Raw genomic sequence first — 21,669 nt, forward strand, 5'->3', positions numbered from 1 at the left:
ACATGGAGTCGATTCCCGTTGCGGCTTCCGACGTTCAGATGGAGTCGATTCCCGTTGCGGCTTCCGACGTTTTAGATGGAGTCCATTCCCGTTGTTAGTAACATGGGAATCGATCGTTGGTGAATGGAGCTCGTGGAATCGATTTTCAATGGAGTGGGGGATAAAGCGGGAATCGAGATGGTGGTAGTAATTATAGCTGATGGAATCGATTACCATTGGGATAATATTGGTGTAGTTATATTATTGTTACTGCTCCTCTGTTTAAATATAATTTACGTGCAAACTTTTCCGACTACACACTTATTAAAACAATGCTCTCGATAACTTTTACCCCGGGGTATAAATATTGTTTTGTGATTTAAAAAAACCCGGAAAAAGCGGGAAACATTGAACGTCCTGCTCACTGATTGGTCCCAGCGGCACCCGGCCACCTCCCACCATCGCCTTCTCCTATTGGACGCTGCCTTCAGCAGCGTTGCGCTCCTATTGGCTCAGCAAACGCGGACCACGAATCGCGTTTAGTCATCATAGCTCGACACGATTCAGGACGAGGATGAATCGAAACAACGGAATCGCGTTCGAGTCAAAAACATTTCATTTGAATATGGTACGTCAACAATGCAACTTTTATTTTTTACATTTATTTACACCGGCGCGAATGCCAACGTGAGTTTTATTGTCGATGTTGAGTTTTGTAATTTCGTAATGTAAAATTTTTTTGCCTCAAAGTCGCTTCCGCCTCGGAGCCAATCGGATTTGGCGTCTCCCTTCCCACGTGACGCGAAGTTTTTTTGTTTTCCCGCCAATTTGTTTTGGCTCCTCCCCGTCACCCACCGCCATTTTTTTTAATCCGTGAGGGGGGTGCAGACGCCTGCAAATTTATTTTTGTTGCTCAATTAACGACGAGGACGAGGAGGACGACGACGAGGACCCGCTAGGAGTGTGAGGTCGCGACTTTTGAGAGAAAGCCTGAGGTAAAGAATGCCCTCTACCGTCCACTCCGTGATTTGCAGACGATTTGCAGGTGCAGCTGTTGTTGAGTCTGTGGACGCTAAAGGGGGCTGCAACTAACCCATCTATCGTGCAGTAAATCGATGTGAAAAAAAAACAAAGTATAAATTACATCAATATAATAAATGTACTCAGTATATTCTTCTTTAAGCTGAGCTATTAACACAGAGCAACTGGGTATACACTACGCTATATAATGAATGCCATATAGTAAACCAATAAAAAACTAAAATATAAACTACCTCAATGTTTTATGAGACCTCCTTTACCAGTAACAAGATATAGTAATAGGTTGTACTCTTTTAACTGGCACAAAAACTGACACCTTTATTCAAGGCATCATGTGTTGTGGTTATTACAAACATGATGCCTTGAATTTTGATTTAAAGCTTTCGTGACTGCAGTAATTCATATTCTTAGTTTTTTCGGTATTGCCGAAAAAACTAAGAATATGATGCCTTGAATAAAGGTGTCAGTTTTTGTGCCAGTTAAAAGGGTAAAACCTATTACTATACCTCAATGTTATCAATAAACTCTATATACTCTCCAACCAGCTGAGCCACCAACAATAAGTCGTTATATATCACAATGCCATATGGCGAAACAATGGGTGGATTCTTATACTAGATTTGAATCTTTCATGACTGCAAGGATCCATGCTCTTTGGTTCTATTCGGTAAAGTCACGTAGGTAACAAAAATAAAATAACAAAAATCTCACAACGTTTCGGCCACAACGCAAGCGGCCTTCATCATGACGGCACGGTCCCTTCACCTGATGAAGGCCGCTTGTGCTGTGGCCGAAACGTCGTGATTTTTTGTTATTTTATATTTTAATTAACCTACGTGGTGACTTTACCGAATAGAACCACAGAGTGTGTGGGATCCTTCCCCTCACCTCCAGCACCACGGACAGCGACGGGCCCCGTTCACACGGACGAGTCCATCCACGCTCCTCGGCACGGAGGAGGGGGGGGAGAGAAACAGCCACGAGGCGCTGTTATACTCCACGTTACAAACCACAACGTTAACCGTGCTGTGAGAGGTGTTAAGAGGCAGTGCCAGCGAAAGAGCTGCGGTCTGAGGTCACCGTAAAAATACAATTAGTTAAGAACCGACATGACTTTACCGAAAGAACCAAGAAGATTAATCCCTGCAGTCACGACAGCTTTAAATCGAAATCTATCGTGTAGTGTTGAGTCTATGGTGTAGTGTTGAGTCTATGGTGCAGTGTTAAGTCTATGGTGTAGTGTTGAGTTTCTGGGCAGTGTTGAGTCTATGGTGCAGTGTTGAGTCTATGGTGCAGTGTTGAGTCTATGGTGCAGTGTTGAGTCTATGGGCAGTGTTGAGTCTATGGTGCAGTGTTGAGTCTATGGTACAGTGCTGAGTCTATGATGCAGTGTTGAATCTATGGTGCAGTGCTGAGTCTATGGGCAGTGTTGAGTCTATGGTGCAGTGTTGAGTCTATGGGCAGTGTTGAGTCTATGGGCAGTGTTGAGTCTTTGGGTAGTGTTGAGTCTATCGGGCAGTGTTGAGTCTATGGTGCAGTGCTGAGTCCATGGTACAATGTTGAGTCTATGGGTAGTGTTGAGTCTATGGTGTAGTGTTGAGTCTTTGGGTAGTGTTGAGTCTATGGTGCAGTGTTGAGTCTATAGTGCAGTGTTGAGTCTATGGTGCAGTGCTGAGTCTATGGTGTAGTGTTGAGTCAATGGGTAGTATTGAGTCTATGGGCAGTGTTGAGTCTATGGTTAGTGTTGAGTCTTTGGGTAGTGTTGAGTCTATGGTGCAGTGCTGAGTCTATGGGTAGTGTTGGTTTTTCTCACACCAGATAACTCTCGAAACTCCGTTTGGTACAGGACCATCCAGACTGTGTGTGCCCCCTTTTATTGCTGTGCATGAGTTTGTCAGAAGTGACAGACTGAACTGTTTAATTCTTAACACGTAGGCTTTGGCGACCAATATCATCCATAATAGAGATTGTTCTGTTTACGTGACAACCCTTACCAGTTGGCCGTTTCGGGTGGTGGCGGGTTTAACATTAATATATTTACGCGATCTAACCCACAAAAAGCCTTTGTGTATGGATGAATTGTTTAAACCAAACATTTCAAGTCACTTAAATATTTTATTTTGATTTAAAGCTTTCGTGACTGCAGTAATTCATATTCTTAGCTCTTTCGGCAAAGTCACGTTGAAGGGAAACAATAAAATAATAAAATATATACAAAACAATAAAAATTATCACGACGTTTCGACCATAACATAACGACCGTTTGTGTTATGGTCGAAACGTCGTGAGAATTTTTATTGTTTTATATGTATTTTATTATTTTATTGTTTGCCTTCAACGTGACTTTACCGAAAGAGCTAAGAATATCACTAAAAGATGTCCGTTTTTAATGACGCTTGCCGCCCCAACATTTTTGCTCCCGCATTCAGGAGCCGTCGAGGGTGACAACAGGGGTCGTGCCATTTCCCATCGCCGGTTTTTAAACTACCCGTCGAGCTACGAGCTACGAGCCCCGGGATCTCTTCGACGCCTTGAAAGGAGGAGAAGGCCTCGACGTTTCTCGAGCGATCTTTAACAAGAGACCCCCGGGCGGACTCGTCCCTCGCAAAAGCATTCTTTTCACCCCAAATCGCCCCGTATTTTTCCGCCGGGTCGATGCCGAACGTCGTAGACTTTCGGGCCTCCCGCAGGGCGTCGTCGGCGGCGAGACACTCCGCCCCCCCGATGCCCCGCTTCGACCGGATCCCGCGACTGTCGGCCTCGAAGATGCAGAGCGAATCGGCCAGGCTGCTGTCGTTCTCCAAGGGGTGGCCCCGGTCGTCCCCCGTGCGGCCCGCGGACTTGGCGCGGGCCGGACTCTACCACATGGGCTTCAGCGACCTGGTGGCCTGCTTCCGCTGCGGCGGGACGATGCATCGCTGGGAGGAGGGGGACGACCCCGCTCGGGAGCACGCCAGGCACTTCCCCGCCTGCGCTCGCGCGGTGGGTGACGCCAGCGACGGCGCCGGTGACGTCCTGACGCTTGTTTTGGGGGGGCGAGGCCGGGTCTTTCCTAAAACTAGTGCGGGGTGCCGCTGAGAATTTGCAACGATTGGCACGAAGAGATGTGCCTCGGGGCTCTGGGTACCGATTGGAGATAATTCTAGGCGTGTTTAGACGACGATGGCGAACGAGCGGAGACCCTTTGGCTCGTTGAATCCATTGACGCGCATTCGCGGTCAGATTCGTGTTATATTAAAAAACGATAGTCCAAAAATAAGTGTGAACATTTCTTTGTATGCACCCTGTGCTAACACAGTTATTCTTGACCTGGCGAGGGCCCTACTCAGCGCTGCGATGACGTAGCTATTTGTTTCAGATGCCGACCCTCTCCGTCACGCAAAGCAGCGACGTTGCTCAGCGAAGCGGGCTCAGCATCGTCGCGTGGACATTTATATTTGCCGAATACCCTCGCACGTGGTGACCACGGGGGGAACAGAGAGAGAGAGAGAGAGACACGGAAACTCCACATAGGCAGAAGCAGGTGTCAGGGTCGGGTTTCGAGCCCATGACCTCCTGCATACCAGGCGAGGTCGTTCACATCTCCTGGCTACCGCTGCGCCCTTGTAGATGAGTCTCAATTCTTCAATGCTTTGTGCCTATAACCATTTTCAATGATGAGACTTTCCCGCTCCCCGCGCTGAAGAGTCGGCTCGCTGATTTGACAGCAGAGCCACGGCAACAAAATCAATTAAACTCTGCCCACCGTTGTAAAGACGTTGCAGCTGCCGTGCCGTAGAGGCGGTCACGTGGATTTCGGATTAACCGGGGCAACGTATTTGTTCGGTTAAAGCGCCGCGTGACTTGTAATAAAAATGTCCAAGAATTAACCATTGTTGTATAAACTGTTTTTAGATTATTTGGACTTCAGGGGAATATCCACGAGTTCTTAATCTCCATCAAAATCTCAGGTGTGCGGTTCATCTGCAAATCGAACAAACCGCGCGCGGATCATCCAGAGTGTACTGTAATTCAAATCAAGATTCTACTGTAATGTTATCTTCTCTATAAATTCCCCCACCTGTTGTATATGCCGGGTCTTGAAAATTTTAATAAAAATTATAAAAATGAAATGAAATTTGGAAAAATGCGTAATTATCCGAAATAATGTTAATTGATGTAATTACGCGCACAAGTTATGCTAGTTATGGAGATGTAATCGTATTAAGTCATGTAAATGACTTAACCTTTTTAGGCCAGTCTAAAAAGGTTTTGTTTCGAAGATGTCGTTTAAAAAAAAACGATTCCAATGCCCTCACGGCTTCCTGGGGAGCCTTTCCAAAGGGCGGGGACAATTCGATGAGCTCACTGCGTCACCGTCGTCGCCGTCGACGCTGCCGTCGCAGTCGTCATCGTCGTCACCGTTGTCGTCGTTGCGTTTGTCCCTGGGTGGCGCCTTTTCCCCGCAGGCCCCGTTGCCGCCGGCCACTCAGGATGGCGCCGACTCCGGACTGAGTCCAGAGATGCGTTCGTTCGGGGCGCGACTCAGATCTTTCGCGAGCTGGCCGTACACCGCCAATGTGTCCCCGCCTGAACTGGCCTACGCAGGCTTCTACTATTCCGGTACGGTTTGTGCTGCTGCTGCTGCTGCTGCTGCGTAGAAGTGGGTGGAGGCCTTCCCCGGCGCTGTAGTTGTCCCCGTTTTGTGGGGGGAGGGGCGGCTCTTTGGGGGCAAGCGCCACGGTGGCTCGGAGATGTTGACTACCTCGCCCGGAAGGCAGGAGGTGGTGGGTTCCATCCTGACGCCTGATGTGTATTTGGAATTTTCGTGCCTCCCTCGCCGTGGTCGCGTGGATTTTTTCTGCCGGTCCTCCGGTTTTTTCCTCGCACATTTAGCAACACGCATTTAGAGTATTTGGCTGCATTTAAATTCTCACGCGATAAGCCACTTCGTTGAGCTATCGTTTGTGATAGCCAGGTGGTCACCTCTGAAAAAGAGCTAAATAGCAACTCAATGGTCCTAACACCTGGTATCATAAAATAGTATCAATGTTGGTTAATAGTTTTGGTCAAACACCTGAGGGAGGTCAGAATCAGAATATTTAGCTATACTGGAGGAATCCATTGAGCTGTGAAGCTCTTTTTCGCATGATGTCCAGTCGGGGCACGGGGGGTAAGAACGTCACGGCAACGAACGGTTTACAAAAACACGATAGGAGTGCGAAGTCCTGTCGGTTCCAAACATGTTGTAGAGTGTGTACACGAAACACGGGGAATGCCTTTACAAGTTGTATAATCTCCTGCAGATTTAGATGCCACTGGTTCGTCACGTTCTGTAGATGTAGATGCCACTGGTTCTTCACGTTCTGTAGATGTAGATGCCACTGGTTCTTCACGTTCTGTAGATGTAGATGTCACTGGTTCTTCACGTTCTGTAGATGTAGATGCCACTGGTTCTTCACGTTCTGTAGATGCCACTGGTTCGTCATGTTTTGTAGATGTAGATGCCACTGGTTCGTCATGTTCTGCAGATTTAGATGCCACTGGTTCGTCACGTTCTGTAGATGTAGATGACGCTGGTTCTTCACGTTCTGTAGATGTAGATGCCACTGGTTTTTCGTATTCTGTAGGTGTAGATGCAACTGGTTCTTCACGTTCTGTAGATGTAGATGACGCTGGTTCTTCACGTTCTGCAGATGTTGATGCCACTGGGTTCTTCACGTTCTGTAGCTGTAAATGCCACTGGTTCTTCACGTTCTGTAGATGTAAATGCCACTGGTTTTTCACGTTCTGCAGATGTTGATGCCACCACCTCCAACTATTGTGAGGCGGTTGAACTTAGGACTCTCGGTCCGAACGGGCAACTGGATGGGTTTGTTTATCTCTGAAAAGTCGACAGTGTCGATAAGTAGGGGAGAGGTCCCTGTAACGTGTTTTCTATTTTGAGTAGGTCACGGAGATCTTGTGAAGTGCTTCAGCTGCGACGGTCATCTACAAGAGTGGGCGCTGGGAGACAGCGCTTGGCATGAGCACGCAAAGTGGTTTCCCAGGTGAGGCGTTTGGCACCTGCTGCGCCCGTGAAATTTATATATATACAGTAAGGGAAAAAAGTATTTGATCCCCTGCTGATTTTGTACGTTTGCCCACTGACAAAGAAATGATCAGTCTATAATTTTAATGGTAGGTTTATTGGAACAGCGAGAGACAGAATAACAACAACAAAATCCAGAAAAATGCATGTAAAAAATGTTATAAATTGATTTGCATTTTAATGAGGGAAAAAAAGTATTTGACTCCCTCTCAATCAGAAAGATTTTTGGCTCCCAGGTGTCTTTTATACAGGTAACAAGCTGAGATTAGGAGCTGAGATTAGGAGCACACTCTTTAAGAGTGTGCTCCTAATCTCAGCTTGTTACCTATAAAAGACACCTGTGCACAGAAGCAATCAATCAAATTCCAAACTCTCCACCATGGCCAAGACCAAAGAGCTCTCCAAGGATGTCAGGGACAAGATTGTAGACCTACACAAGGCTGTAATGGCTACAAGACCATTGCCAAGCAGCTTGGTCAGAAGGTGACAACAGTTGGTGCGATTATTCGCAAATGGAAGAAACACAAAAAAACTGTCAATCTCCCTCGGCATGGGGCTCCATGCAAGATCTCACCTCGTGGAGTTGCAATGATCATGAGAACGGTGAGGAATCAGCCCAGAACTACACGGGAGGATCTTGTCAATGATCTCAAGGCAGCTGGGACCATAGTCACCAAGAAAACAATTGGTAACACACTACCTCGTGAAGGACTGAAATCCTGCAGTGCCCACAAGGTCCCCCTGCTCAAGAAAGCACATATACATGCCCGTCTGAAGTTTGCCAATGAACATCTGAATGATTCAGAGGACAACTGGGTGAAAGTGTTGTGGTCAGATGAGACCAAAATGGAGCTCTTTGGCATCAACTCAACTCGCCGTGTTTGGAGGAGGAGGAATGCTGCCTATGACCCCAAGAACACCATCCCGACCGTCAAACATGGAGGTGGAAACATGCTTTGTGGGTGTTTTTCTGCTAAGGGGACAGGACAACTTCACCGCATTAAAGGGACGATGGACGGGACCATGTACCGTCAAATCTTGGGTGAGAACCTCCTTCCCTCAGCCAGGGCATTGAAAATGGGTCGTGGATGGGTATTCCAGCATGACAATGACCCAAAACACACGGTCAAGGCAACAAAGGAGTGGCTCAAGAAGAAGCACATTAAGGACCTGGAGCGGCCTAGCCAGTCTCCAGACCTTAATCCCATGGAAAATCTGTGGAGGGAGCTGAAGGTTCGAGTTGCCAAACGTCATCCTCGAAACCTTAATGACTTGGAGAAGATCTGCAAAGAGGAGTGGGACAAAATCCCTCCTGAGATGTGTGCAAACCTGGTGGCCAACTACAAGAAACGTCTGACCTCTGTGATTGCCAACAAGGGTTTTGCCACCAAGTACTAAGTCATGTTTTGCAGAGGGGTCAAATACTTATTTCCCTCATTAAAATGCAAATCAATTCATAACATTTTTGACATGCGTTTTTCTGGATTTTTTGTTGTTATTCTGTCTCTCACTGTTCAAATAAACCTACCATTAAAATTATAGACTGATCATTTCTTTGTCAGTGGGTAAACGTACAAAATCAGCAGGGGATCAAATACTTTTTTCCCTCACTGTAAATATTAAATAATTATGTGTTCCCCAACACATCCATCGCATTATATAATAATGATGTGTTCCCCGATACATCCAACGCATTATAAGATAATAACAAAATCATAATAAACGCGATAAAATAATAAATATAATGTGTTCCCCAATACAACCATCTCACTATAAGATCATAATATAAATAATAATAATGGTGACGTGCTCCCCAATACATCCACCACATTGTACCCAGCCGGCATAACGTAATGACCCCCCCCCCCCCCTCTCTTCCCGCGTCGTTTGAACAGCTGCGCGTTTGTTGGACGACAGAAGGGGGAAGCTTTCGTCCGCGGGTCGATGCGGCCGCCGGTAACAAAACATTTTCTCGCCAACTTTTGGTTTCGCAGGAAAATCGAGTTTAACGCCGGCGTGTGAACACGCCGCACGTACGATTTTTTGTTTAGTTTTTTAACATTGACCTTAGTCAACTCCGGTCGTTGAACAGACGAGACCAGCCTCGTCTCTTGATGGAGTTTATCTGCGGTCTTGAACACAAATAGACTCAAACTTAAACTTCGCAGGCAGCTTGAAATGTTCATCATTCAGGGGTAAAAATACAAAAATAATGTGGTTTTATTACCAATATGCTTATTGTAAATATAGTAGTGTGTATAGTATAGTAGTGTATAGTGTAGTGTATAGTGTAGTGTAGTGTATAGTGTAGTGTATAGTAGTGTAGTGTATAGTGTAGTGTATAGTGTAGTGTATAGTGTAGTGTATAGTAGTGTATAGTGTAGTGTATAGTGTAGTGTATAGTAGTGTAGTGTATAGTGTAGTGTATAGTATAGTAATGTATAGTGTAGTAGTGTATAGTGTAGTAGTGTATAGTAGTGTAGTGTATAGTAGTGTATAGTATAGTAGTGTATAGTATAGTAGTGTATAGTGTAGTAGTGTATAGTGTAGTAGTGTATAGTGTAGTAGTGTATAGTAGTGTAGTGTATAGTATAGTAGTGTATAGTATAGTGTATAATATAGTAGTGTATAGTAGTGTAGTGTATAGTATAGTAGTATATAGTGTAGTAGTGTATAGTATAGTAGTGTATAGTGTAGTGTATAGTAGTGTAGTGTATAGTAGTGTATGTATAGTAGTGTATAGTAGTGTATAGTGTATAATAGTGTAGTAGTGTATAGTAGTGTAGTGTATAGTATAGTAGTGTATAGTATAGTATTGTATAGTAGTGTATAGTGTATAGTAGTGTAGTAGTGTATAGTAGTGTATAGTATAGTAGTGTATAGTGTATAGTAGTGTATAGTGTAGTAGTGTATAGTAGTGTAGTAGTGTATAGTAGTGTATAGTATAGTAGTGTATAGTAGTGTATAATAGTGTATAGTAGTGTATAATAGTGTATAGTAGTGTAGTAGTATAGTAGTGTATAGTGTATAATAGTGTATAGTAGTGTATAGTGTATAATACTAGTACAGCTCACACCGGTGTGTTGGAGAGCCAAGCCACAACATTTAGAATCTGAGTACGACGTTTCACCAGTAATTACAACAACGAGCTTCATCAGGCGACGGCCAGATTAAATGTACTCTATAACTATATATACATAACTATGGGGATAATCGGTGTTTTTGGCGTAGAGATCCACGGCAATTTTTTTTATTTTATCTTTTTGGATACTGCGCGATTTTGAGCCGTCTGCAGCTGCCCTGCCCCCTGTCGTTAGCGGCGACAATCGAGAGCCGGCTCTTGTCGTTCCGTTTGGTTTGCCGACACGCCGATTGCAAATCGAGCGCAGAGTAACGGTGCAAAAAGTCGCGATCGTTTTCAACGCGAGCGGTCGTCGCTTGCGTAACTTATCCATTTTTGTCGGTTCTTCTGCGTGACACCGGCGATGATTCTTACACGCGACGATGTTCATCTTTATTTGTCGGTTCAAAGGCTCCGCTACCGGGACAGACGCCGCAGAGTACAACCGCGGAGATTGAGCACGGTAAGACGACGGATCCCTGCGCACTGTATCAGACCCTCACCTGATACAGGTGAGGGTCTGATAGAGGTGAGGGTCTGATATAGGTGAGGGTCTGATACAGGTGAGAGTCTGATACAGGTGAGGGTCTGATACAGGTGAGGGTCTGATACAGGTGAGGGTGATACAGGTGAGGGTCTGATACAGGTGAGGGTCTGATACAGGTGAGAGACTGATACAGGTGAGGGTCTGATACAGGTGAGAGACTGATACAGGTGAGAGACTGATACAGGTGAGGGTCTGATACAGGTGAGAGTCTGATACAGGTGAGAGACTGATACAGGTGAGGGTCTGATACAGGTGAGGGTCTGATACAGGTGAGAGTCTGATACAGGTGAGGGTCTGATACAGGTGAGAGTCTGATACAGGTGAGGGTCTGATACAGGTGAGGGTCTGATACAGGTGAGAGACTGATACAGGTGAGAGACTGATACAGGTGAGAGTCTGAGCCAGGTGAGAGTCTGATACAGGTGAGAGTCACGACCTCATGTATACCAGACGAGGTGGTCAACATCTCGCCAACTTTGCGCCCCATATGTAAGCAGTCTGGTGATGATCGACCATCACTATTTGAAACCGCTGAAAGTGTGTGCAGGTGTGCCTGTGTGTGCATCTGTGTGTGCGCTTGCGTCTGTGCGTGCGCGCGTGTGTCTTCGTGCGTCTCTGTGTGTCTCTGTGTGTCTCTGTGTGTCTGCACGTGTGTCTGTATGTCTGTGTGTCTCCGCGTGCGTCTCTGTGTGTCTCTGTGTGTCTGTGTGTCTCTGTGTGTCTGCACGTGTGTCTGTGTGTCTCTGTGTGTCTCCGCGTGTGTCTCCGCGTGCGTCTCCGCGTGCGTCTGCGCGCGCTTTTGTCCACAGCGGTGCCATCGACTGAGGAGCTTCTGGACAAGCTGGAAGAGCGGCTGTCCTGCAAGGTGTGCATGGAGCGCGAGGTGTCCACAATGTTCGTGCCGTGCGGACACGTGGCGACGTGCGGCCACTGCGCCCTCTCCCTGATCCAGTGTCCCGTGTGCCGCGTCGCCGTGAAGACGTCGCTCCGGGCCTTCGTGGTTTAGGCGTACGGCCGGGCGAAGGAGGAGGAGAGAGAAACGACCGCCGGGGATCCCGACCGCCCGTGGCTTCGACCGGTGGGGCGAGTTCGTTGATTAACCCCTCCCCTCTCCCGTGCCGAGGCATAAGCCGGTCGCTGGCGAGCGTTCGGCGTTCGTTTTTTCGCGCAGGGAGGCACGGCGAGGGCAATTTCACTTGGTCACCGGCCTCCACCCATAGAGCAGCCTTTTTTTTGGGGGGTTTCCGGAATGTGAAAGGGTTCATTAATAATTATCAGTGTGGTGGTTTTGAAGGCGTACGATGTCAGACTTGGAAAGTGAAGGAAGTTAAGTTTTAAGACTGTTCTGTAATCTTTCCGTGGTGCTAACGTTAAAAAAACGCCCCTTTTTTCAAATTTTCTTGCTGTGGTTTTCACACCCGATGATGATTGCTTCTTGTGTCGCAGTCGAAACGTCGTGAGAATTTTTATTGTTTTATATTTTTATTATTTTATTGTTTCCCTTCTACGTGGTGACTTTACCGAAAGAACCAAGAACATTCTTCAAGGTTCTTTCGGTCGAGCGACGTGGGGACAAAATAAAATAAATCACGACGTTTCTGTCGCAACACAAGCGACCCCCCCATCAGTTGAACTGTACTTGTTCCGCCTGATGACGGTCGCTTGTGTCGCGATGGAAACGTGGTGATGTATTTTATACACCTACCACGTGATGACTTTGAGAGCGTGGATCCCTGCAGTTGCCACGAAAGCTTCAAGTGAAGATTCTCAAGGCTGCTTTCAATGTTGCGTTCAGTCAGTGAAACGTCCGCACATTCGAGTCAAGTGCCCATTAATGGGCCACGCAAGGCCCAATGCGTAGGGCCGAGGCTTCGCTCTATGGCTCGTTTGATCGTCTCGTTATTAAATCATTTTTGATGTCACCAGAGGACTTGGGAGTCTTGTTGTGTTTAGACTGCAGGAGCGGTGGGAGGGGTTTTAAGAGCTATTAAATTGTCTCTCTCTGTCTCTGTGTGAGTCTCTCTCTCTGTGTGTGTCTGTCTGTCTATGTTGTGTGCCACTCTCTGTTTGTCTCTGTGTGAGTCTCTCTCTCTGCTTGTGTGTCTGTCTCTGTGTCTATGTTGTGTGTCACTCTCTGTGTCTCTGTGTGAGTCTCTCTCTGCTTGTGTGTCTGTCTGTGTGTCTATGTTGTGTGTGTCTCTCTGTGTGTTTCTGTGTGTCTCTCTCTGTTTGTCTCTGTGTTGTCTCTCTCTGCCTGTGTGTCTGTCTGTGTGTATATGTTGTGTGTCTCTGTGTGAGTCTCTCTCTGCTTGTGTGTCTGTCTCTGTGTCTATGTTGTGTGTCTCTCTCTGTTTGTCTCTGTGTGAGTCTCTCTCTGTGTGTCTGTCTGTCTATGTTGTGTCACTCCCTGTGTGTCTCTTTGTGAGTCTCTCTCTGCTTGTGTGTCTGTCTGTGTGTCTATGTTGTGTGTGTCTCTCTCTGTTTGTCTCTGTGTGAGTCTCTCTCTCTGCTTGTGTGTCTGTCTGTGTGTCTATGTTGTGTGTCTCTCTCTGTGTGTCTATGTGAGTCTCTCTGCTTGTGTGTCTGTCTGTGTGTCTATGTTGTGTGTTTCTGTGTTGTCTCTCTCTGCTTGTGTGTCTGTCTGTGTGTCTATGTTGTGTGTCTCTCTCTGTGTGTTTCTGTGTTGTCTCTCTCTGCTTGTGTGTCCCCGTGTCTATGTTTTGTCTCTCTCAAATTTATCAATCTTTGGAAGAACGTAATCAACCAGGTGGGGCGTTGATTGTTTTGTTGGCCGACTCTGTGTTATATTGCATTATATTTCCAAGTTTACTATGTTTGTTCTCATTCATTTGTACCTGATGATGGTCGTTTGTGTTGCAATCGAAACGTCGTATTCTATTATTATTAAATTTCTTTACCATTACGAATTGTCTGGGAATCAAAACCAAGCAACTTTCTTACCACAGTGACCGCACGAGACGTGAAACAAACGCTGCGTGTGTAGTGGGTGCAAGGAGATTGGAGACGGCGTGTAGAGGCAACACGTCTATTTAACGACAACGTTAACAGCAATAGTAACGGTCCCTAACACAAAGGGGTAACGGCCCCTTAACCCGCTACCTGGGGGTGGTACGGCCCCCGGACAAGCGTGGCCTATCACTGGGACCACGGGCTCTCTCGCCTCCGGCTAACCGTGACCTAGGGGAGGCTACACTAACCCGACCCAGCCAAGGTACGGGTCTCGACCACTGTCTCGCTTGGTCCCGGCCCTTACAAGGACGTCGGGACCCGGGGGCTCCCAGGGTCTCACCACTGGCCCGCTCGGTCCCGGCCCTTAGAAGGGCAGCGGGTCTGGGGGAATTGATAGGACGAGTGGAAATGAAGTAACCTCTGAGCTATTTTAATTAGTCATTAAATAATACAACAAAATTAATGACATTCAAAAAGTAATTTACATTAAACACGTATTAGAACATTGTAACTTCAACCATCTCTTAAAGCAACGTGTATTACTAATTACTCATTCGTTAGCCCCCATTACTCAATCGCGACTTCACGCTCATCAGCCAGCCATCTCAGTCATCTCAGTCAGTCGACCCGTGGCACCTGGGTCTGCCCCGTGACCTCCTGCCAGCGGGCGTTCGACACTTCACGTGGCCTCAGGGTGCACATAGCCTGGCACAAGCGTCGTGGTGACGTCACCGCCACTTAGTGGCGAATGGCGGTTGTTGTTGTTGTATGTGTGTCTGTGTGTATGTGTGTGTATGTGTGTGTGTATGTGTGTGGTCCGGCAAAACAACCCCCTACCTCCTCGCGGTGCCGGACGGGCAACTCTGTCGTGGACAGTGCTGTGGGGGGAGTTCCAATTTTGATTGGCTCCTCCCCTCATGGCATATGTGTCCACCACAGGGGCTAAACGGGGGCTCTGGACGGGTGCGAGGGGCTGGTAACCCCTCCACCTTCAATTAATTACCACAAAACCACGAATTAAAGTGAAATATGTAACAACTAAGCTTGTGCCGGAGGCCCCGGGGGGCCAGGCGTCTATGACGTCTCCTGGCCAAACCCCAATTGGCGGAGCCAGGAGATTGAATACCTACCCTCGGGGCTACTCCAGAAACAACGAAAAGCCACTACGGGTGGCCACGTGGAATGTTCGAACGCTCACTGCAGAGGAGAGGCTGCCACTCCTCTGTCGGGAGCTGGACCGGTACCGCCTGGATCTATGCGGCATTCAGGAGGTCCGGTGGACCGGCTCTGGCTCCTGCCACCATGAGGGGTGGACAGTCCTCTACTCGGGGCAGCAGACTGCCAAACAACAGGGTGTGGGTCTTCTTTTGAATAAAAGAATGAAGGGGGCGTGGGAGCGTGGCGGTGAGGTGTGGGAAGCTGTAAGCCCCAGGCTACTTTGGGCTCGCCTTCCCATCAACCGGAGGCGAGGAATGGTGGTCGTGGTTACTTATGCCCCCACCGAAGATGAACATCCGTGGAGGGATGCAGGCAAAGCCGATGAGTCAGATGCCTTCTATGACCTCCTGTCACAGGTGCTGGCTAAAGTGGCCCCTCGGGATAGAGTCATCATGTTGGGTGACTTCAATGCCCGAGTTGGTCATGATACTGGCACCTGGTCTGGAGTGATTGGAGGGCATGGGCCAGATCAGCTCAATAACAACGGTAGGAGGCTGCTAGATTTTTGTGCAGCCCATGGGCTTGTAATTACCAACACGCTGTTCCGGCATCGGCGCATCCACACAACATCATGGATGCATGCCGGGTCCAAGCAAGAACATCTGCTGGACTACATAGTGACGGACCAGCGAATGCGAGCCCATGTCCTTGACACCAGGACCTACCGTGGAGCTGATCTGCCCTCTGACCATCGACTAGTCATCTGTAAGATGCGCCTGCCATTCTTCCACTCCGGTGGTGGGTGTACACCCAGGACCCCATTCCAACCTAAAGTGGCCTGGTCTCAGTTATCTGATGAAAGTTGCAAGCGAGAATTTCATCATCGCTTGCGGCTGGGATTGGCATCGTCCCCGACTCCTCCTGATGTCGAGGGTAAATGGGCGAGGTTTAGGACTGTGACTCATGCAGCTGCAATGGCTGCTTTGGGTACGCGGTCCAGACCTCCCCAGACACCCTGGATGACAGAGGAGTTGTTCAGGATGGTTGAGAAAAAGCGACAGGCCCACTGTCATCGGCTACAGAATCCCACGTCAGAGAATGAGGAGGCTTACCGCAGCCTTCGCTCGGAGGTTCGGAGAGCCGTGAGGCGCTGCAAGGATGGGTGGTGGTCGCGGGTTGCTGAGGAGATGGAGTCTGCCTCAGTGGCCCGTGATCACAAATCGCTATTTAACTCCATCAAAAAAGTAACCTGCAGCGCCACACCTATTACCATCATTAGGGGAAAAAACGGTGATCCAATTTCCGACCCCCAGGAACAGGTTCGCAGATTTGCTGAGCATTTCTGTGAGGTCCTGGGGGAGGGAAAATCCCACAGCCAGGAAAACATCGTGGCACAAAGTGAGGATGACCCTGCTGAGGCTGCGGTGCCTCAAATATTGGATGAAGTCACCCCCTGTGAGTGGCTGGCTGAGGTGCCATCTGCTGAGGAAGTATTGAAGGCGATCCGGAGTCTGAGACCAGGAAAGGCAGCGGGCAGAGATGATCTCCCAAGCGAAATGCTGAGGGAGGGTGGCGTTTGTGCACAGACTGCCCTATATGACATCATAACAACAGTCTGGACCACTGGACGGGTTCCGCAGGATTGGAAGGATGCCCTGGTGGTCCCCCTTTTTAAGAAGGGGGACCGCACAGACTGTAACAACTACAGGGGCATCTCACTCCTCAGTGTGCCGGGAAAGGTCCTGGCAAGGATTATTCAGCATCGCCTTGCCAGGCACGCTGAGGAGAGGCTTGCGGAGCCCCAATGCGGTTTCAGGAAAGGGCGGTCCTGCACAGATGCCATATTTTCTGTCCGTCTGCTACAGCAGAGGTGTAGGGAATTCCAACAAGACCTACATCTCTGCTTTATTGACCTGGTCAAGGCCTATGATACCATCAGTAGGCCTGGGCTCTGGGTCGTTCTTCGTGCTTTTGGAGTACCTGACCCTCTGCTCACGATCATTAAGGACCTTCATGATGGTGAGCGGGCCCGGGTAAAACTACGTGGCCGGGAGTCAGAGCCATTCCCTGTACACCTTGGGGTGCGACAGGGATGTCCTCTGGCTCCCACATTATTTAACATCTATTTTGACCACGTAGTTCGTGAAGCCTTCAATAGCTGTACCGGGGGAATCTCCATATGGTACAGATATAATGGGAGGCTAATCGATGCCCGGGTGCGGTCAAGGGATGGCTCCCTATTGCTCAACCACGTTATGTATGCTGATGACTTGGTAATAGCTGCTCAGTCAGAGGAGGAGTTGGAGACGCTGCTGCTGAGACTGGAGCGTGCCACTAAGAGGTGGGGCCTTACCATCAGCCCCACCAAAACTAAGCACCTGCCTGGGTATTTTGTACCATCGGACACTCCACCCCCACAACTCCCAATCGGTGATGGGGCAGTTGTGGAGAGAGTGGAGAGTTTCCCATACCTGGGCAGTGTGCTTATGACTGGCTCCAGTTTAACAGCAGAGGTCTCACTCCGAATCAGTCGAGCGGCAATATCTTTTCATCGGTTGCGTAACGCTGTGTGGAAGCTACCTGGTCTGTCGCTCCGCACTAAGCTTCAGGTCTTCTCGGCCACGGTCATTCCCTCCCTTCTCTACGCTTGCGAAACGTGGACCCCCCTAATGGAACATCTTCGCCGGTTAGAAACATTTAGGCTGACCTGCCTACGATCCATCCTGGGTTTAACCAGACTGGATTGTGTGAGGAGCTCACAAATCCTTGAAAGATCTGGGCAGGGTCCCATCGGTGAGCTCCTCCGGCAGGCAAGGCTGCGATGGCTGGGTCATGTAGCCCGCATGCCCAGCCACCGCATGCCGAAACAGCTTTTGTTTGGCCGGATTGAGGGGGCTAAGCGGGCGCGGCACGGGCTAGAGAAGAGATGGAGTGATGTGGTACAGGAGGACGCGGAGCTGAGTGGACTTGCCGATGACTGGTACCAGCGGTGTCAAGATCGGCCTCTGTGGAGGAGGCTCGTGAAGGATGCTACTGGGCAGTTGGAGGCAGTCGCCCTCCAACAACAACGGAGGGCGGAGGAGCGACGCTCACAACAGCGAGCGGAGCGCCGGGTGGCTAAAGCACAGCAGGTTGGCACAGTAGGGGGCACAGGTGGTGCATCAGCCAGTCATCTCAGTCAGTCGACCCGTGGCACCTGGGTCTGCCCCGTGACCTCCTGCCAGCGGGCGTTCGACACTTCACGTGGCCTCAGGGTGCACATAGCCTGGCACAAGCGTCGTGGTGACGTCACCGCCACTTAGTGGCGAATGGCGGTTGTTGTTGTTGTTGTTGTATGTGTGTGTGTATGTGTGTATGTATGTGTGTGTGTATGTGTGTGTATGTTGGTATGTGTGTGTGTATGTGTGTATGTGTGTGTATGTGTGTATGTGTGTGTGTGTATGTGTCCGGCAAAACAACCCCCTACCTCCTCGCGGTGCCGGACGGGCAACTCTGTCGTGGACAGTGCTGTGGGGGGAGATCCAATTTTGATTGGCTCCTCCCCTCATGGCATATGTGTCCACCACAGGGGCTAAACGGGGGCTCTGGACGGGTGCGAGGGGCTGGTAACCCCTCCACCTTCAATTAATTACCACGAAACTACGAGTTAAACTGAAATATGTAACTAATAAGCTTGTGCCGGAGGCCCCGGGGGGCCAGGCGTCTATGACGTCTCCTGGCCAAACCCCAATTGGCGGAGCCAGGAGATTGAATATCAACACTCGGGGCTCCTCCAGAAACAACGAAAAGCCACTACGGGTGGCCACGTGGAATGTTCGAACGCTCACTGCGGAGGAGAGGCTGCCACTCCTCGGTCGGGAGCTGGACCGGTACCGCCTGGATCTATGTGGCATTCAGGAGGTCCGGTGGACCGGCTCTGGCTCCTGCCACCATGAGGGGTGGACAGTCCTCTACTCGGGGCAGCAGACTGCCAAACAACAGGGTGTGGCTCTTCTTTTGAACAAAAGAATGAAGGGGGCGTGGGAGCATGGTGGTGAGGTGTGGGAAGCTGTAAGCCCCAGGCTACTTTGGGCTCGCCTTCCCATCAACCGGAGGCGAGGAATGGTGGTCGTGGTTACTTTTGCCCCAACCGAAGATGAACATCCGTGGAGGGATGCAGGCAAAGCCGATGAGTCAGATGCCTTCTATGACCTCCTGTCACAGGTGCTGGCTAAAGTGGCCCCTCTGGATAGAGTCATCATGTTGGGTGACTTTAATGCCCGAGTTGGTCATGATACTGGCACCTGGTCTGGAGTGATTGGAGGGCATGGGCCAGATCAGCTCAATAACAACGGTAGGAGGCTGCTAGATTTTTGTGCAGCCCATGGGCTTGTAATTACCAACACGCTGTTCCGGCATCGGCGCATCCACACAACATCATGGATGCATGCCGGGTCCAAGCAAGAACATCTGCTGGACTACATAGTGACGGACCAGCGGATGCGAGCCTATGTCCTTGACACCAGGACCTACCGTGGAGCTGATCTGCCCTCTGACCATCGACTAGTCATCTGTAAGATGCGCCTGCCATTCTTCCACTCCGGTGGTGGGTGTACACCCAGGACCCCATTCCAACATAAAGTGGCCTGGTCTCAGTTATCTGATGAAAGTTGCAAGCGAGAATTTCATCATCGCTTGCGGCTGGGATTGGCATCGTCCCCGACTCCTCCTGATGTCGAGGGTAAATGGGCGAGGTTTAGGACTGTGACTCATGCAGCTGCAATGGCTGCTTTGGGTACGCGGTCCAGACCTCCCCAGAGACCCTGGCTGACAGAGGAGGTGTTCAGGATGGTTGAGAAAAAGCGACAGGCCCACTGTCATCGGTTACAGAATCCCACGTCAGAGAATGAGGAGGCTTACCGCAGCCTTCGCTCGGAGGTTCGGAGAGCCGTGAGGCGCTGCAAGGATGGGTGGTGGTCGCGGGTTGCTGAGGAGATGGAGTCTGCCTCAGTGGCCCGTGATCACAAATCTCTATTTAACTCCATCAAAAAAGTAACCTGCAGCGCCACACCTATTACCATCATTAGGGGAAAAAACGGTGATCCAATCTCCGACCCCCAGGAACAGGTTCGCAGATTTGCTGAGCATTTCTGTGAGGTCCTGGGGGAGGGAAAATCCCTCAGCCAGGAAAACATCGTGGCACAAAGTGAGGATGACCCTGCTGAGGCTGCGGTGCCTCAAATATTGGAAGAAGTCACCCCCTGTGAGTGGCTGGCTGAGGTGCCATCTGCTGATGAAGTATTGAAGGCGATCCGGAATCTGAGACCAGGAAAGGCAGCGGGCAGAGATGATCTCCCAAGCGAAATGCTGAGGGAGGGTGGCGTTTGTGCACAGACTGCCCTATATGACATCATAACAACAGTCTGGACCACTGGACGGGTTCCGCAGGATTGGAAGGATGCCCTGGTGGTCCCGCTCTTTAAGAAGGGGGACCGCGCAGACTGTAACAACTACAGGGGCATCTCACTCCTCAGTGTGCCGGGAAAGGTCCTGGCGAGGATTATTCAGCATCGCCTTGCCAGGCACGCTGAGGAGAGGCTTGCGGAGCCCCAATGCGGTTTCAGGAAAGGGCGGTCCTGCACAGATGCCATATTTTCTGTCCGTCTGCTACAGCAGAGGTGTAGGGAATTCCAACAAGACCTACATCTCTGCTTTATTGACCTGGTCAAGGCCTATGATACCATCAGTAGGCCTGGGCTCTGGGTCGTTCTTCGTGCTTTTGGAGTACCTGACCCTCTGCTCACGATCATTAAGGACCTTCATGATGGTGAGCGGGCCCGGGTAAAACTACGTGGCCGGGAGTCAGAGCCATTCCCTGTACACCTTGGGGTGCGACAGGGATGTCCTCTGGCACCCACATTATTTAACATCTATTTTGACCACGTAGTTCGTGAAGCCTTCAATAGCTGTACCGGTGGAATCTCCATATGGTACAGATATAATGGGAGGCTAATCGATGCCCGGGTGCGGTCACGGGATGGCTCCCTATTGCTCAACCACGTTATGTATGCTGATGATTTGGTAATAGCTGCTCAGTCAGAGGAGGAGTTGGAGACGCTGCTGCTGAGACTGGAGCGTGCCACTAAGAGGTGGGGCCTTACCATCAGCCCCACCAAATCTAAGCACCTGCCTGGGTATTTTGTACCATCGGACACTCCACCCCCACAACTCCCAATCGGTGATCGGGCAGTTGTGGAGAGAGTGGAGAGTTTCCCATACCTGGGCAGTGTGCTTATGACTGGCTCCAGTTTAACAGCAGAGGTCTCACTCCGAATCAGTCGAGCGGCAATATCTTTTCATCGGTTGCGTAACGCTGTGTGGAAGCTACCTGGTCTGTCGCTCCGCACTAAGCTTCAGGTCTTCTCGGCCACGGTCATTCCCTCCCTTCTCTACGCTTGCGAAACGTGGACCCCCCTAATGGAACATCTTCGCCGGTTAGAAACATTTAGGCTGGCCTGCCTACGATCCATCCTGGGTTTAACCAGACTGGATTGTGTGAGCTCACAAATCCTTGAAAGATCTGGGCAGGGTCCCATCGGTGAGCTCCTCCGGCAGGCAAGGCTGCGATGGCTGGGTCATGTAGCCCGCATGCCCAGCCACCGCATGCCGAAACAGCTTTTGTTTGGCCGGATTGAGGGGGCTAAGCGGGCGCGGCACGGGCTAGAGAAGAGTTGGAGTGATGTGGTACAGGAGGACGTGGAGCTGAGTGGACTTGCCGATGACTGGTACCAGCGGTGTCAAGAT

At 49.6% G+C, this 21,669-nt stretch overlaps 1 protein-coding gene across 1 annotated transcript; it reads left to right on the forward strand.

Moving 5' to 3' along the window:
• Positions 1 to 813: 813 nt before the first annotated feature.
• LOC142908603 (baculoviral IAP repeat-containing protein 7-B-like) lies at positions 814 to 13,681 on the forward strand. The gene is made up of 7 exons (XM_076059372.1): positions 814 to 974; positions 3,450 to 4,002; positions 5,469 to 5,622; positions 6,950 to 7,049; positions 8,986 to 9,046; positions 10,623 to 10,674; positions 11,568 to 13,681. Exons 2-7 carry the CDS (start codon positions 3,676 to 3,678, stop codon positions 11,762 to 11,764), a joined length of 891 nt encoding a protein of 296 aa, XP_075915487.1. The 5' UTR covers positions 814 to 974; positions 3,450 to 3,675; the 3' UTR covers positions 11,765 to 13,681.
• The last annotated feature ends 7,988 nt before the right edge of the window (positions 13,682 to 21,669 follow it).

The sequence above is a fragment of the Petromyzon marinus genome, unplaced genomic scaffold, assembly GCF_048934315.1.
Source record: "Petromyzon marinus isolate PM22_M1 ecotype Great Lakes invasive population unplaced genomic scaffold, UKy_Petmar_22M1.pri1.0 PM_G_Scaffold_10, whole genome shotgun sequence".
NCBI lineage: Eukaryota > Metazoa > Chordata > Hyperoartia > Petromyzontiformes > Petromyzontidae > Petromyzon > Petromyzon marinus.

What these genes read in the sequence shown, in the direction of transcription:
- LOC142908603 (XM_076059372.1), top strand. Translation starts at nt 3,676, where the DNA reads ATGCCGAACGTCGTAGACTTTCGGGCCTCCCGCAGGGCGTCGTCGGCG. An exon ending in CGCAGGCTTCTACTATTCCG is followed by an intron (nt 5,623 to 6,949) that starts GTACGGTTTGTG and finishes TATTTTGAGTAG; the next exon opens with GTCACGGAGATCTTGTGAAG. An exon ending in CACGCAAAGTGGTTTCCCAG is followed by an intron (nt 7,050 to 8,985) that starts GTGAGGCGTTTG and finishes TCGTTTGAACAG; the next exon opens with CTGCGCGTTTGTTGGACGAC.